The sequence below is a fragment of the Canis aureus genome, chromosome 16, assembly GCF_053574225.1.
Source record: "Canis aureus isolate CA01 chromosome 16, VMU_Caureus_v.1.0, whole genome shotgun sequence".
NCBI classification, from domain to species: domain Eukaryota; kingdom Metazoa; phylum Chordata; class Mammalia; order Carnivora; family Canidae; genus Canis; species Canis aureus.
This window is the reverse complement of record NC_135626.1, coordinates 12,462,284-12,478,380: the sequence shown is the minus strand read 5'-3', so window position 1 is coordinate 12,478,380 and position 16,097 is coordinate 12,462,284. Positions and strand designations below refer to the sequence as shown.

At 64.3% G+C, this 16,097-nt stretch overlaps 2 protein-coding genes across 10 annotated transcripts; both read right to left on the bottom strand.

Moving 5' to 3' along the window:
- Positions 1 to 666: 666 nt before the first annotated feature.
- Positions 667 to 5,066, bottom strand: LCNL1 (lipocalin like 1). 9 transcript variants are annotated; one of them, XM_077851492.1, is made up of 7 exons: positions 4,801 to 5,066; positions 3,962 to 4,051; positions 3,431 to 3,570; positions 2,934 to 3,007; positions 2,729 to 2,839; positions 2,110 to 2,476; positions 667 to 1,850 (listed from the first exon to the last, which is right to left on the bottom strand). In XM_077851492.1, exons 3-7 carry the CDS (start codon positions 3,493 to 3,495, stop codon positions 1,478 to 1,480), a joined length of 990 nt encoding a protein of 329 aa, XP_077707618.1. In that variant the 5' UTR covers positions 3,496 to 3,570; positions 3,962 to 4,051; positions 4,801 to 5,066; the 3' UTR covers positions 667 to 1,477. The 9 variants fall into 9 exon arrangements, with proteins under 9 accessions (XP_077707618.1, XP_077707620.1, XP_077707617.1 ...); XM_077851494.1 differs by having other exon boundaries at positions 4,887 to 5,066; XM_077851499.1 differs by having other exon boundaries at positions 1,736 to 1,996; positions 2,110 to 2,135; positions 2,375 to 2,476; positions 3,962 to 5,066.
- A 148-nt stretch (positions 5,067 to 5,214) lies between these two features.
- On the bottom strand, positions 5,215 to 8,438 carry PTGDS (prostaglandin D2 synthase). The gene is made up of 7 exons (XM_077851501.1): positions 8,238 to 8,438; positions 7,352 to 7,491; positions 7,186 to 7,262; positions 6,408 to 6,524; positions 6,166 to 6,267; positions 5,663 to 5,688; positions 5,215 to 5,364 (listed from the first exon to the last, which is right to left on the bottom strand). Exons 1-6 carry the CDS (start codon positions 8,349 to 8,351, stop codon positions 5,663 to 5,665), a joined length of 576 nt encoding a protein of 191 aa, XP_077707627.1. The 5' UTR covers positions 8,352 to 8,438; the 3' UTR covers positions 5,215 to 5,364.
- Positions 8,439 to 16,097: the final 7,659 nt, after the last annotated feature.

Below are 16,097 nucleotides of genomic sequence, written 5' to 3'. Positions count from 1 at the left end.
GGGGTCCAGAGGGGCCCTTTTGGGCTGCCCCACCCCAGAGAGGAGCCTCCCTCTGAGGAAGGGTGTCCAGAAGGCATGGCGGGCCACCTGCACATCCCCACTGCAGAGCCTTCCCAGAGGATGTGGGAGGGCAGGGAACCCAGAGCCTGGTGAGAGTGGAGACACCGGTGGCACCCTTCACCCTATCTTCTCCTGGTCCATGTGGGAGCCAAAGGGCAACTAATCCACGCGGAGTTTATTTACCACTGGGAGCTCTGACAGTATCTCTCAGCAGGTGCCTCTCCAGGTGGGCAGACAGCAGCTCACCCAAGTGTTGGCAGGAAAGGTGGGTGGGTGAGCTCACAGGTCACATGTGAGAGGGGGCCTTCCCACACACTTGTCCCCACCCCCAGAGATTCAATTCCAGGCTGCTGTCAGGCTGGGGGCAGTGGAGAGACCGGGGCAGCTCCTTGCCCTGGACGGGTCTACAGACGGGCCAGAGACTGGGTACCCAGGAGTCAGGTGCAGGGGTGGAAGGGCTGTTTGGGACTCCAGGTGTCAGGGGCTCTTTCCCTCTGTGACCTCCCAGCCCAGAAGGAGCCCAGTCAAGACAGGAAACCTGGCAGGATGGGACTGTGGGTTTGTTTTTTGTTTTTTGTTTTTTTTTTTGAAGAATCTTGAGCCACCTTTATTTTTTAAAGATTGTATTTATTTGAAAGACAGAGAGAGAGAGAGAGAGAGCGCGCACAAGCGGGAGGAGGGGCAGAGGCAGCGGGAGAAGCAAACTCCTCACTGAGCAGGGAGCCCAACTCGGGGACTCAATCCCAGGACCCTGGGATCATGACCTGGACTGAAGGCAGACACTTCATCACCTGAGTCCCCCAGGGGCCCCAGGGCTGTGTTTTTAATTAAAAAACATCTAACCAACTGAAAAAGCAGAATGTGTAACGAACCATAGCTCCGATAGAACAATTATCTTACATGTTTCCATCCAGCATTATTTTTTTTTTAATTTTTTAAAAATTTTTTTATTTATTTATGATAGTCACAGAGAGAGAGAGAGAGAGAGGCAGAGACATAGGCAGAGGGAGAAGCAGGCTCCATGCACCGGGAGCCCGATGTGGGATTCGATCCCGGGACTCCAGGATCGCACCCTGGGCCAAAGGCAGGCGCTAAACCGCTGCGCCACCCAGGGATCCCTCCAGCATTATTTTTTTCTGAACTATTCACATTACCCCGAGGTCATGCCATTTTACCCTCAAATTCTGCAGGACGAAGTGTCTTCAGAGAAGAGTGACATTACCCAACATAGACTCAATGTTGGGACAGCATTTTGCACACACTCGTTTTCTCTGGCTCCAGGTGAGAAGTGAACTGCAGGCACTTTGGGGCCAGAGGTCAGGGGAGAAGAAGGGGGACAGAAGTAGCCCAGATACCTGCCCCGTGCTGTGATTTGGGAGGACCCCAGAGGCCCAGGAGGTCCAATGTGGGCAGCCGGCTAGGCCTGGGCTGCCGCACATGGGTGACATCCCCCTGGCGGGTGCCCTGGTATGCGGGGCAGGGCAGGGGAAGTGGGGCAAGGAAGCTTCTGTGATTGCCCCTGTCTGTCTGGAAACCTGCCTCTGTCAGAGCAGAGCCTGCCCCCCCCCCAGCCCCCACCCCCTATTGAAGCATCTGCCCTGGTGCACACAGCCAGGGGTCCCACTCTGGGCCTGGAGCCATCAACCATCGTGGAGGGTGAAGAAATACACAGCTGTGGCTTTAGATTATTTATTGTGCAGGGGCAGGGGTGGCAGAGAGAAGTGGTGGCTCTTTGAGGAAGGCCCAGTAGGCAGAGCAGACTGCCACCGCTGGCACTCCCGGGCCGGATCCTTCCTTGTGGACAAGAGGGCAGGTAGAGGGGGGTGAGTGCCGTGTTCCTGCCCCTCTTGCCCTCGTGGGGCCAGCCCCAGGGCCACACCTTGCTCTTCCTCCCTGCTTCCTGTGTCCCGGCTCCATTCGGGGGTACCACTGTCACCTGCTCCCAGGATCAGAACCCCACTGTGCAGCCTTCTGGCCAAGAGGGGCCCCTGGGGGTCAGCGGGGCACTAGGCCCCGTATGGTCTGGGGAGCGGGACTCCAAGTACTTACCTAGGAGAAGGCACCAGCACACTGGTCTGTGGGAGAGAGTGGGGCCTGAGGAGCCATCCTGGGCCCCCTTCCCCAGGGGGGCGTCTCCTAGCCCCCCTGAATAAGCAAGCCTCCCTGTCTGCCATCCCCTCCTGGGGGGCCACTGGCCAGGGCACAGTCCTGCCCTCTGACCCAGATAGGCCAGGCTGCCTCTGGCACTCCTGTCCCGAATCCCAGCCGTGTGGGGTCTCCTGTGGCCCTGAGCCAGCACGGGGGCGGCACTCACCTGACTGGGGCAGCAGGGTGCCCTGGCTGGGGTTCAAGCCGACTTGGGGTGCCAGCTGCTGCATCTTCTGGGCACCTTCGGGTATCAGCTCTGGGGTGCGGGCTGAGGGCAGGGAGCATTGGTGAGCAGGGCGGCAGGGTTTGGAGGAGGATGACAGGGTGGGAGGGGTCCAGCGCCCTCTACCACAGACACAGGGGAGAGGGGTCCCAAGGACACACTGCAGGATGGTGGTTTCACCCGCCACTTAGACTCAGAACTTGCTGGAATGTGCAGAGCAGCCTTGGGGCAGGGCCCCCAGAGGAGAGGCTGTGCCTGGTGACCAGCAGGGGGCAGGGGTGCCCGAGCGCAGCACACCTAAGAGCTGCAGCCAGACGTTCCTCGTGCCCTTGGCCTCAGTCTCCAAGTAGAGTACAGCGAACCGTCTGTAGTCGGTGGCCACCACGCGGATGTCAGCCTGCTGCATGGCTGGAAGGCGGGAGCCAGTGAGCCTGTGGCCCAGGCTGGCCCCCCACCTGCTCAGGAGCCCTCCCTGCCCCCCCCCCAGTCCCCTCCGCCGCACCCCTGTTTGTGAACTGTCCATCCACAGCACCCTTGGTCAATGTTGTGTCCATCTTCTGGCACCTGCCGTCGGGCCTGGAGAGGAGGGGCCACAACAACCTGAGCCTCCCAAAGACACTGCCCGAGTACGTCGCATAGGGCCACCACTTAGGCACCACTGACCACACGGGGTGGGCTGATGCTCGGGCTGCCCCCGAGGCCCTGTGCCCTCCTCACGGTGGTGCTTAGAGGTGAGCTAACCCTCTCGGGGTGGGGAGAGGGGGCAGGGGCTAACTACTGGCTCAAGGACACAGCAGGAGATGTGGGGTGTCCCCTGCAGACTCCCACACACAGACACAGGAACACAATGCCTCTGTGGCCAGAACCCTGACTCCACGAGGGCCTGGGTCTGACACCCCTGTGCACCAGGGATGCCTGGGGCTCTTGGTGGCTCACCTCTGGCGTCACACTGGCCAGGCATAAGGCCCGATCTGAGGTGGGGCTCAGGGGGTCACTTACGTAGGGTTCGCAAACTTGAGGGCCAGGTCACCGCTGGCTGAGGCAGTCACCGAGACCATGGACATCTTCAGCTCATCCTTGGAGCTCAGGAAGCCCTGGTCATCTGAGGCCACCCCGACCACATACCAGGTGCCCTGGAACTACAGGGAGGGGGCAGGGGGAGCTGGGGCACAGGCCTTGTGTCCACATCTACCCTGAATCCCTGACTCAGCGTGGTGGTAGGTGGCTGTGACTTGTCTGGATCTGAGGCCTGGGAGAGTGGTGGCAGTGTGAGCCACGCCACAGACCAGGCAGAGGGGCCTGCTGTCCTCCCAGCCTACCTGCAGCTGATGGGGTGGATGGGTGGGGCCCTCCCCTTCTCCTCTGTCCCCCCGATTTGAGCTGAGCTTGGACTGGAGCATGTGGGCATCTCTCGCCCTCTGGCCTCTCTGGGGATAACGCAGGCCCCAGGGGCCTGGATAGAGTAGCAAATCAAGGTGGTCATCCAGGAGGAAGAGGGGATGTGTCCCGCCTGAGGGTGCCTGAGCCCACCTGAGTGGCATCAAAGTCGGCCTGGATGGGGACTTGGGCCTGGCTTAGCGACGCCCTGAGTAGGGTGAAGACCCAGCCGGTCAGCAGCACCTGCAGCATCGTGGAGGGTGGTTCTTAGCTGGAGAGCTGGGGTTGCCTCTCCTGCACAGCCTTTATGACCCCTGAATGCCCCGGGGCGGCTGGCTGCCGGCCCAGGACCGAGTCCACTGCGATTAGGTTTGGGTAGGGTTGTGCTCTACGGTGCACTGGCCCAGCTCCTTTGCCAAGCCCGCCCATCCCCGGGGTGTTTCCTCCTGGGCAGACAGCGAGATACCTCAGATCCCTCTACCAGGGGCAGAACTTCTGGCAGGCTTTCTGGGATGTCTGCCCCGGTTCTCTTCTCCAGGAAGGCTGCCAAGCAGCTCCCCCTGACCTCTGAGCCTCACAACCCCGGGCGCCTCTATAGGGCCCAGCTTAAGTTTGGCTGGGTTTGGGGCCTGGTGGGCAGGATGCAGTCGATGCTGCACTCTGGGAGCCAGGAGGGCTTCGGGTAGGGCCTGGAATCGGTGCCTTGGCAGGAGACGGGGAGCAGGGCTGCTGGGTGGGGACCGTGCTCCCGGGCAAAGGGTGGCTTTGGTGCCAGGGGTCTGGGGAACGGCCGGGAGAGAGAATGTGGAGGCCAGAGGCATGCCACAGCCGCAGGAGACGTGAGGGTGACCCGTCCTCTGCCCACTCGGTCCATTCCAGTGACGGGGTAGCACATGGACAATGTAGCCTTCCTCTTTGTCCCTGGGACCCTTGACCCTCTTTGTCCTCCATGGCCCCGACCTCCACCCAGCCTGAGTATACAAATCCCACACCTTTCAAAAACCCAGTGGGTGCAAAGCTCTCCTGGGCCTCAGGCCTCTCTGGACCCGGAGTGAGAGGACAGGTCACGGGCGCCTACCTAGAGATGAGGAGAGGCCTGGGCCCCAGCCCAGGACCAGCTGACTAGAGGGGGTGTTGCAAGGTCGGAGCCCAGTGCATTGGGTGAGGGCTGTGATGGCACTTCCGCTCCGCCCACTGTCTGACTTCAGACCCGCCCCACTGGAAGCACACGTCAGCGGGCCCTTGCCCACCCCTCAGGCACATCGCGAAGAGCCTCAGAAATTTTCCAGCGAGGAAGGGGAAACAGGCCCAAAGTGAGTGGGGGTGTGGTCAGGTCCCCAGGGAGCAACCCAGAGCCAGGGCCCAGGCAGTGAGGAGCGCAGGACAGACGGGCCAGAGCTGGACAGTTGATTTGCTTCCGGAGTTTATTCTCAGAGCCAGGAGAAAGCCTGAGGGGGCAAGGGTGGGGGCAGGGAGGCACCAGGGCCAGGGTCCTGGGGGTCTCAGAGGAAAGAGCAGAGCAGTGCAGGACGGCCAGGTCCTGGGGCGGCGGTCACCTGGCAGAGAGTGCGGGACCAGTGAATGGGGCAGGCCACACTGCCCTCCCGGCCCCAGGGTCCCCAGATTCCTCACGGCTCCAGGCCACAGGGGAGTGAACCCCTCCAAAATCCTCCCTTCCCATCAACCCCACCCGCCTCCAGCTCCTCTTGCTCCCAGGAATCTCATAAACCCCAGTGGAGCCCCAACCCTGGGAAGCCCCATGTGCCTGGGCCCACCCTTGCATCATGGGGTGGGGGTGGGCAGGTGCAGGTGGGGACTGCTGGCTGAAGCCAGCCCACAGCCCACCACACTCACCTACTTGTTCTCCTCCATGCATTTATCTGCCAAGAAAGAGTCCCGTGGGCCCTAGTCAGCGCCCCAGTCCTGGCCTCCTTCCTACCTAGGCTACCTGCCCCCTCCCTGCAGCCCCAGAAATTGGGTCTAATCGAGTCCCCCCAACACTGCTGATCCATCACACTTCATCACTCTCTCCCTTCCTCTGCACAAAGAGGGGGTTCTGTCCCCATCTGAGCCCCAAGCAGGCCTTAGGGAAGGCCCGTGCACCCCACCCCAGACTGCCTGGTGAAACTGGGGAGGCAGGTGGGGGTGTTCCTTCTTGTACTCCACCCAGGGGTTGCAGGCCAAGGTTACAGGGTGAGGACAGACTGCCCCGCTCCGGAGGCCACAGTGTGCCAGTCAGTGGGCAGTGGGCGGTCTGGCCGGATGAACTACACCCCTTGGCTCCCCCCAAATCAGGAGACTGTCTGCCTCAAATCTGACCTTAATCCCTCCCCACAGATTAGCAGCACCCCCCTCACCAGTCTGTGGCAGGAAGACAATGGCATCCTCTGTGAAGCCCTGGGTCTTGGCAAAGGTGCTGAATTTCTCCTTTATCTCGGCCTTTGGGGTCTGGGTGCGGCCTGGTGCGGGAAGGAGAAGCCACTGGTCTCAGCTGGGGGAGTTCTCCACTGCCCCCGCCTCCGCAGCTTGGGGCGCCCCCCCATCCCAGACAGCCATCTGTGAGGCCAGACTGTGAGGCCCTGGCGTGGGGGGTGCGTACTGTAGAGAGTGGCCATGTGGAAGTCCTGGCCGAGGCCTTTGCTGCCTGCGGTGTAGAGAAGCGCGTACTCCTCGTAGTTGGTGGCTACCACCCACACGTCGTGGGTACTGCCCCAGTCTGGGAATGCAGGACAGAATCCTGGTTGGGGACCCTGCGCCCAAACCTCCGGCCCACCTCTGCATGGGAGGAGGTGTTCTCTCCCTGGGCAGGCTGTGGGAAGGAGCCAGGGAGGCCCCCCCCACTGGGGAAGCCCCCAGCTTCCTGCCCCCACAGCCCCTGCACTCTGCAGGGTCCAGTGTCCTCAAACCAGAAGTCCTGGTCCTGGGGGCGTGGCAGACACACAGGATCTAGGGGCTTCTCGGAAACTAGGGGCTCCTGGTGCAGCCACAAACCCCTCAGCCAGAACTGGGAAGAGGAAAGATTCCCTAGTGGGAAGCCATTCCCAAGGAAGGGGGTAAATGGTGGAGTGGGGTGGGAAGAGGCCCTTGGCCTGGCCCCGGGGTGGAAAACTGGGCAGAGGAGTGGGGGGCTGGGGGCTGCCCCTGTGCACTGAGCCTGGGGACATACCACCATGGGGGGGGGCAGGGAGAGGCCTGGACGTTGCTGCAAAGAGGATCCAGCGCCCCAAGGGAGGGTTCGTGGTCCCCCAGCCCTGAGCCTGGGGCAGCTCCAGGCACACCCGGGACTAGCTGGCCTTGGTGGAGTGGCCGCCAGCCTGCCCCACGTACTGCTGGGCCCAGGGCTGGACCCAGGGGTCCCTGGAGGTGACCCCACTCACGGGGACTCGTGTAGCTGTAGCAGCCCGGGGTTCCCGCCGGCCGTAGGAGCAGGGTTCGAGTCTCACACTGGTCTTTCCTGTGGGCGGGTCACCAAAGGGGCCGGGGTCAGGGGCCGGGCCGGGGGCGGGGAGCTCGGGGCCCCAGAAGCCCGGCCCACAGTCCCACCTGAGGAAGGTGGAGGTGAGGTTGAGGCCTCCGTCTGCGGTCGGGGCCACCACTGACATACACATGGACAGCACGTTCTTCTTCTCCCGGAACCAGCTCGAGTTGGAGGCGAGGCCCGAGGTGAACCAGCGCCCCAGGAACTGCGGCCAACGGACCCCGCCCGGGTCGGCCAGGACCCTCCCGGGAGGGCCTGGGTAGGGGGCGCTCCTGCTCCCGCCCCGCGCCTCTTGCCGCGCCCCCGCCCTGCCCCTCCTGCCCCCGGCAGGGCCCGCCCCCGCCCCGCGCCCTGGAGGACCGTCACGCCCCACGCTCACCCCCATCGCCCACCCCTGCGCGCCGGCCCCGCTGGTTCGGTGGCGGGAACTGGCGGCAGAGGGCGCCCGGACCGTCCCTACAGGGGCGGAGGGTGCTTGGCCCCCCCACCCCCCGGCGGTGGGCGGCGCCTGAAAAGCTCGGGGTGGGGCGCGGGGGGGAGGGGCGCGGCCCTGCGCGTACCGATCCTGGGGGCCTCCCGGTCGCCCATCCCCATCGCGCACTCGCGCACTGGCTGTCCTGGGACTCAGGTGTGGAATGTGTCCCTGATTATCTCTGGGCGTCGTGGGCTTGGACGACAACCGTGTTTGGGTGACGGAGGCGGGGGTGCGGCCCGCGTGTCCGCACGTGCCTTGTGCGCGCCCACGGACACAGGTGCTGCCCTGCCTCGGTCGGGGTTCAGTGGCCCTGCTCCGGGGGGGGGCATTGCTGAGGGACCAGGGAGGGTGAAGTTCTCCCGCGCCTCCTCCTCCAGCTCAGCTCTCCTCTTCCCAGGTCGGTTGGCCACAGAAAGCAACCCCTCCCCCGACAGGGCACTGTGCCTCGGGCGGGACTGGGCCCCGGAGCCCCTCACCTTATCCTGTTGGAAGTTGGGCTGCAGGGACACCTGGGCCTGGGCCGACGTCTGCAGGGCTCCAAGCACCCCCAGCAGGACCAGCCCCAGCCACAGCGTGCAGAGAGCACCCATTGTCCTGGAGCTGAGTGTGTGACCAGGGCGCGAGGCCAGCAGTGCAGGCAGAGTGAGGGAGGCCAGCAGGAGGAGCAGAGGCTGCTGGAGAGACCCCTATTTATGGGCCTGACTTGGCCTCCACCCAAGGCCCAAGGACAGCCCACTGGAGGCTCGTGATGCTGGGGGAGGACAGCCCGGTGGAGCCCAGCTGCAGCCTCGCCCCCCACAGGGCTGCTTATGTAAGAGGCTCTGACAGGCATCCGCCCGGGCCCTGCCACCTGGGCCGAGAGAGGGCAGGGGTCAGGCCCAGGCTCCTGCAGCTGGTCCTCTCTCCAGTCCCAAAGGCTCATCCCAGCAGCCCTGGGGAGTGGGGGGAGCGTATGCCTCCATGCTGCCTGGCCTGGGACCTCTGGTCACTTCTTACCTGGGTTTGGGACCATACACACAAGCCCTACCATCAATCTCTCCCTGAGCTGTGACCCTGGGAGGGGACAGGCCCTATTTGCACTGTATGAGTTTGGTCCTGAAAGGCCTGGATGGTGACGGCAGAGTCGGGCCCAGGTAACTAAGGTAACTAGATCTGCCCCGGGAGTGGGGCCCAAGCCAGGCGTGTGGGGCACAGCTTCCCCCACAATCAACTGCAGGGGCTCTGGAGCTGGTGCCCCCTGGGTACCCTCCCCACCCTGGGGCCCCCAGCCTTGGGCACAGGCCCACCATCTGTGTGGTTCCAGCTATGCTGGTCCTGCCCACAGTCTGGACTCAGGCTGTTACCTGAGTCAGAACCACTCACACCACATGTCCCTGCCAGCTGGGACCTCGGGGCCTCGGGGCCTTGGGGCCCCATCTTCCAAGGAGGACTGCCTCCCCCTCCCCTGGCCTCACTGGGCAGACCAGCTGTCTCTGAGGTCCTGGGCCCCACTTAGATCTCACAGATGCACCTGTCCCTGGCTTCAACCCGAGGTCATCCTGGGATGGCAGGGCCTCCACACGGGGCTGCGTGGGGTCCCTGGCTCTGAGGCAGGAGGCGAGGAGTCTGGCCTCTGACCCTGAGAGGGGGACACAGAAGAGGAACAAGTTCCCGTGTAGGGTGCAGACACAGAGGTGCTCTAGCTGTGGTTGGGGGGTCAGGGGGCACTCATCTGCAGATGCAGGCCCAGCCCACACAGGGGGTGCAGGTTCCTGTCCCACCCAGAAGCTAGGTTCCTGGCAGCCCTGGTCTCTGGCTGTTCAGAGATGACCTAGGGGGAGGCATGAGGCCCTCTCAGAGGCTGCCCGAATAGCTCTGACCTGGGCAGGCTGGGCTAACCTGCCAGGAGGGGCACCTGCGGCCTGACCCCCAGGAGTCCCCAGACCCTGGTGGGACAAGGTCCTCAAAAGGACAGAGCAGCTTTTGGGAGCCCCCATGTCTGGCCCTCAGACCCAGCACCAGGGACCATGCCCCTCCTCCTCCATGTCCCTAGTGGGCAGCAGAAGGCCGGATGTCTCTGTGTCCCTCCTCCCCTGGGGCCGTCAGAATGGGCAGGGAGGGTGATGTGGCTGTGGATGAGGTCCAGGGGCGCGGGGAAGACGGCACTGCTCTGTGGTTTGGGACCCCCTCGCTTGGTCCCCCTGTGGTCATTCTGCTGTGGAGCACAGGCCTGACCCCAGCCCCTTCTCGTGGGCGGCCCCGGGTTCCTGAGGGTGGGGTGACTCCTGCAGGGGTGCCGTCAAGTGCCCATGGCCCCCACGCAGCACCTGAGCCTTCCCGGGGGGAAGGAGCCCCTGCCCTGTGGGCATATTGCACATGCTCCTCCCAGAGCACCTGCTGGGCTGGAAACGGGATGAGGGTCCTCACACCAGACACTGAGCTCATTGCCTGGGACCCCGAAAGGGTGGCGGGTGACAAGAGATGGGCGACCCCTCAGGCAAGGTGGGGGCCACGAGTCCCATGCCTCCGGGCCTGCCCGTGGTCACAGGAGCCCCTCATAAGGTGGCCCTGGCCGGCCTGCGGCTCTGGGCCCCCGGGACGCTGCCAGACCCTGCCCCATGGGGGGCCCTCCCTGCACTGCCCTCCCTCCTCCCCCGCCCCACCCCGCGGTATCTGACAACCTCTCTCAGTGCCGCGCCCAGCACCTATCCTCTGACCAGGAGCCCCACGGCCACTGGCCATCCCATTCCTGCTGCAGTGCTGAGACCCTGCCAGCATGGTCACTGCCCTGTGGGTCACCAGGAGCTCTGGCTGTGGCAGCCACACTGGTGGTTGAGGGAGCAGCTCCCTCTGACCATGGTGACCCAGTTTGGCAGGACAGGTGGCCCTCCTGAACCTCAGCTTCCCCATCTCTGCAGAGGGAGTGAGGATGCTCCCACCTTGTAGGCCCTGGGAATCAGGAGAGCATGACCCCCTAGCTCTAGGGATAATCCGCTCCCAGGAGCGTCTCTGTGCCCAAGGTGGGGGCTTCCTTCGGCCTCTGGGCAGAGCTGGGCCCCTCTGTCCCTCTGCTCCAGGCGCCCTGAGGCCCTCCAATGGGTGCCCCCAGGCCCTTACCCATCCTTCCTTCAGGGGGACCCTGAGCAGAGGTGGGGCAGGTAGGGGCCTGGCCTGGCTCAGCCAGAAGGTCTGAGGCCCAATTTTGGGGCTCAGGAAATGGGTGTCCCAGGATTCTGCAGGTGTACAAGGAGACACTGAGCAGTGACTCATCCTCTATGGGGTCCAGGTCGGATCTGACTGCTGCGGGCTCCCTGTGGGATGTCAGCCCCTTTTCTCCACCCCCTTGGACTGCACAATGGTGGCTGGAGAGGTGGGAGGGGGCGTCCTGGAGCTGTCCCTCCCTCCTTCCCTCCCTCCTTCCTGCGGTCACAGGACGCCCCTGCCCTCCCTCCCCCGCACTGTCTGAGCTGGGCCTGTGTGGTCAGCAGCCCTGAGCTGGGCCCAGTCCTCCCTCCCCTAAGGGGCCTCTGCTCAGCTAATGTGAGGATGGGGGATGGGGGTGTGGACGTGCGGGATGGATGCTGGCTGTGGGGGCCCCTCCTGGCACCCGCTGAAAGCAGACACGCCCAGTCTGGCCAACCCACACTGCTCCATGGCTCTCAGAGGGACAGAGTGGGGGGCAGCTGGCAGCGTGTTCCTGACCCCCGAGGGCGGGACACGGAGCCTGTGCCAGGACCTTGCGCAGGGAGAGACCCCCGGGGACTGACCTGGGTGTCCTCTACCTCAGGTCAGGCCCTGCCTTCCACTAGGCCTAGGGGGCAAAGACCCACGCCAGCGACTTAGCTGCCCAGCTCCTGGGCCCGTGGCCGGGCGTGGGGGATTGATGGGCACGTGCCCAAGGATGGAGGAGGCGGGAAGGCCTCTGGACCCCAGTGGCTCTGGGCCACACACCTGTAAGGTGTTGGCCTCACCTTTGAGCAACCGTCGAGGCTTTTGCCCTACCTCTGGCCTCCCAGTCAGGTATAGTGTCCCCCACAGATGGTGGCTCTCCAGGGCTGACCTGAGGCAGACAGTGTCCTCCAGCCTCAGGGGGCTCATGTGCTCCCTCACCCTCTGCTTGGCAGTCAGCTCCCTCCAGTCTGAGGGAGGGGGCTTGGAGGGGCTTGGAGGGGTCCCTGAGCTGGTGGGCAGGGGCAGCCCCACTGGACCCCACCCTACCCCTTCAACCCCTGCTCCGGGGTGCCCTCGACCCCAAGATGCTCCCCCATGGAAGGTGTTGAAGACTCTGGCTGGTGGGCCCCCTGAGTATTTAAGCAGGGATGAGGCAGTGCCCTCAGCCCATGAGAAGCTGCTCGTCCCTGCTCAGCCTTCCCCAGCCTGAGTCAGTGCATCTCTGGGGGCCGGAATGGGGGGGGCGCCTTTACCGGTTGCCAGGAGCCAGCACCGGCCAGAGTTGGGGCAGTGTGGTTGATGTCTGGGGTGGGGCACTGGGACCCAATGGGGTGGGAGCTAGGTCTGCAGCCTAACAGTAGCAGGGCAGGTGTAGCAGGGGCAACCAGTTCAGCAGCCTCCCCAGACCAGCCCGACCCCCAGGGCCACCCTGGGAAAGACAGCAGCCAGGGTGCCCGGTGTCAACACAGAGAGGACAGGGCCAGGACCCATGCGGGCCGGGGAGGTGTCTGTGGGCCCCAGGGTGGATCTTCTGCGGGAACACTCGAGTCCCGAGGCCTCATTAAATGGAAGAGCAGCTCTCCAGTGGAGCACCCGGGTGGGGCTGTGCCCCCAGGATGAGGCCTGGGGGGGCCCAAAGATGGTCTGGGAAAGCTGAGGCCACTCCTGGCCAGCAGGAAGCCGGGGCTAGGGCCACCTCTGCAAGGGCAGAGGGCCTGAAGCCGCTTTGCTCCGGGCTGGGGTCGGCAGGCCATGGAGGAGACAGGCCTGCCCCCTCCACCATGCTCCACGCCTGCCGCCTCCCAGAGCCGTGACACTCAGCATTGGGGTGACTAGGGCAGATGGTCACCCTTCCAGAAGGGTTCAGCCAGGCGGTGAGTGGTGGGGGTATGCTTTGGCCTGTTGGAGGGCCAGGGGGGGAGAGGTCTCCAGGCAGCTGGACCCCATGTGCCCTGGGGCATCACCAGATGGGCCCTTTTGGGCCCCCAGAGGCTGCCCTGGGCATCCTTCCTTCTCCTAAGAGGACAGTTTTGTGCAGAGGGACTCCAGCGCAGTTTCCTGATTTTGGAAGTTTTCTCGGCTCTGTGACCTGGCTGTGTAGGGCTGACCCAGGTGGCTGCAGGACCTCCTGCTCCTGAGGCCTGGGCCCTGTGTCCCTGGCCTTTGGCTTAAGCCGGCCCCTGACAGGGGTGCTGCCGCCTTTCCCTGGGGACCCAAGGTGACTGAGCAGGGCCAGCAATGGGGTGGGCACCGAGCAGGGCTGGGAGTGCTCCAGGCCCTGTGGGGCTGGGCCACAGGCACCTTGGTTGCAGGCCCCCATCTTGGTGCCCCAGGAAGCACTCGGCGGTTCCTGCATGCTCCTGTCCCCAGGCTCCTGGCCGGGTCCTGTGGACACCATCTGGATGGTATGCGGGAAGGTGGCTTGGTTGGCCCCCCAGCCCGGGGCGAGGGCCACGGAGGGTTAAGTGAGGACATTGGCAAGGACATCCCGCTCCTGCCCGGGGCTAGAACGGGGGTGTTTTGGGAGCCACCCACGGCCTGGCCTGTGGCCGTTGCCCAGCCTGTGGGTCATCTGGTGGTCATGCTGGCTCCTCCTGGCACTGAGTGTTTATTTCTAACAGGGGAGGCGGTGGGGACAGATGTGCCTCAGGGGACAGGGCACAACGAGGCCTTGATAGGCAGTGGGAACGGTCCAGTCTGACAGCCGCTGGTCCTGGAGCCACTATGTCCACTATTTTCCCAGGTCCCCCCAAGCCCAGCGCCACACGAGCCCAGAATTCCAGAAGGAGCCAGGCTGTTGCTGGGGATGACCCCCCCCCCTTGCGTGCACCTGCCCCCCCGGATGATGCACCCGGCCTCCAGGTGTCCCTGCCAGAGGTCTTGACCTTGCAGACTCCTGTCCTACCCTGGGACCAGCTGGGCTCCCTCTGGGCGGGGGCAGGCCTAGGATGGTGACCTGCTGTCATGGAGGCCACCTTGGGAGGGACAGCAGTGGGTCCAGGGGACCCAGGTCGGGCTTGCTCTGGGAGCACAGAGACAGGACACTGGGGGACCCCCAGCCACCAGGCTGGTGAGTCTGGAGGGGCCGGGGAGTTAGGAGGCTGGGAATGGCCGCTTTCTTGGCTGGGTGGGAGCAGGAAAGGAGCATGTGTGGGAGGCAGTGGGGCTGGGCCTGCCCTACTGGGGCCCTAGGGGTAGCTGTCCCCTCCTGGGCCTGGAGCCAGAAAGCCAGGTCACGGGTGGTGACAGAATCGAGACAGGGAGGGGCTGACTGTGCCCAGGGGTCACGGAGCTGTGGCGGGGAGGGGGCGCCCAGGGGAGGCTGTCACAGGGGTCAGAGGCCAGGCAGGTGTGCCCACTTCCAGACAGACACTCAGCCTTCTCTGTTTGAGAACACTGGTCACAGGGCCCAGCCCTCCTTGAGGCCCCGAGATAGCTGTGCCTGGGACTTTGCCTGGCCATGGGGGATGGAGGTTCGGCCCCAGATGAAGCCAGGCCAGAAAAGGGGTGAAGCAGGGAGATGGACAGGAATACGGGACCCCAAGCGGGCCTGGTTTTGCATGGCTGAGATCTGGGCCCGGGGCTTTGCCCAGCTCTACCACAGCTGGGCCACCAGCTCCCAGGTCTCCGAGGCATCGGGTAGGACCGTGCTCAGTAGGGTCAGTGACTATGGGGGCTTCTGGTTGGCAGGGTTCGGGCAGAGGTAGTGTGGGTACCCCCGGGGGTAAGCCAAGCCCTTGGAGTGTGTGGGTGACTGCCCCTACCTGGCCAGATGCAGGGAAGAGCTTTGCCGGGGGGCAAGGGGATGGGTTGTTGGCTTCTCCCTTGAGTGACCCAGGCTGGTGGACAGCTGCGGGGTGGCTCTAGGGAGGGTCCTGCCAGGTGGCAGGTGTCCATGGGCGGGGCTCAGCCTCTGAAGGCCCCAGGGCACCATCCTCCAGAAAGACCCCATTTCTGCAGCAGCCGGGCGGGCGTGCTGGGAGGGGCCGCCACGGCCAAGGTCGCCCATCCCTGCCAGGCTCAGGGCAACCTCCCTAGCCTCCGACTCTTGCTGGGGAGGAGGGCTCCTGGGCCCGGGCTCCCCAGGGCAGGGCAGGAGGGGGGCAGCACCCAGGGGGAGGCTGTGAGCCAAATGCAGACCGTGGCCTCCATGCAAAGGCAGCAATGTTGGTGGGGGCCAACCTCTGGGCTGGGGGGGACCCTCATCTCTGCCCAGACAGGGCTGTAGGGCCGTGGGGGCTGGTCCTTCCCTCCCTTCCCCCTGGCTCCGAACCAAGCCTGGGCCAGTTCCCAGCCTCTACTCAGGCATGGGGGTGCTTTGTCCCCACGTCACTGAGCCCCCTCCCCATCCCCACAAACAGGTCTGCCACAGGTCAGGGCTCTGAGCATCTTTATCTGCAAAACCAGCACCCAGGGGAAGCAAAAGTGCTGCACCTCCCCACACGTCCCTGTGCCCACGCTGCCCACACCCCGCCTGCCCTGCTCCAGCCTGCCCTCTGGTTCAGCCACAGCCCTGTGTGGCCATCCCCATGTGGCTGTGGGCGGAGCCTCTCGGGCGCCCTTGGCCCAGGGTGGGGGCAGCCGGGCCAGGCCGGTGGGGCCCGGAGATCACCACAGCGAGGTGCTGTGGGGCCTGGGGGTGCACCGGGCACTCCCCCTCAGCCCCTGAGGGCTTCCTAGGAAGTGAAGCCAGAGGTGGGCCCCAGAGACATAGGGCAAGGGGTGCGTGGGGAAGAGACAAGAGACAAGGGCAGTTGTACCCCTTGCCCCAAACCCCAAGAATGGACTCTGCTTCTGGGGACAGATCCCCACTGCCCCCCAGCTTCCCAGCCAGTAGCCCTGGGGCAGCCTGTGGCCCTCCCCAGTGAGGACGGAGCCAGGGGACAGAGGCTCCAGGGACATCTGCTGTCCAGGGTCTCAGAGCACCAGCAACTCATAGGGTGGAAACAATCCAACTCCCAGTTAATCCACACAGACCCAAGAACTCCAATAACTTCCTTCAAAACAAAATCGTTTTCTGCCAGAGCATTCCTGGCTGGTAGGGCCGTGCACACCGAGGGAGAACTTTCAGAGGAAACAGAAGAGGCGGCGTGTTTCCCAACAGGTGTGACGGAGCACGCACCTTTGCGCGTGCCCGGTGAGGGTGATGGCTCTGTCTCCCCACCAATAGCTTCCTCACCAGGGAA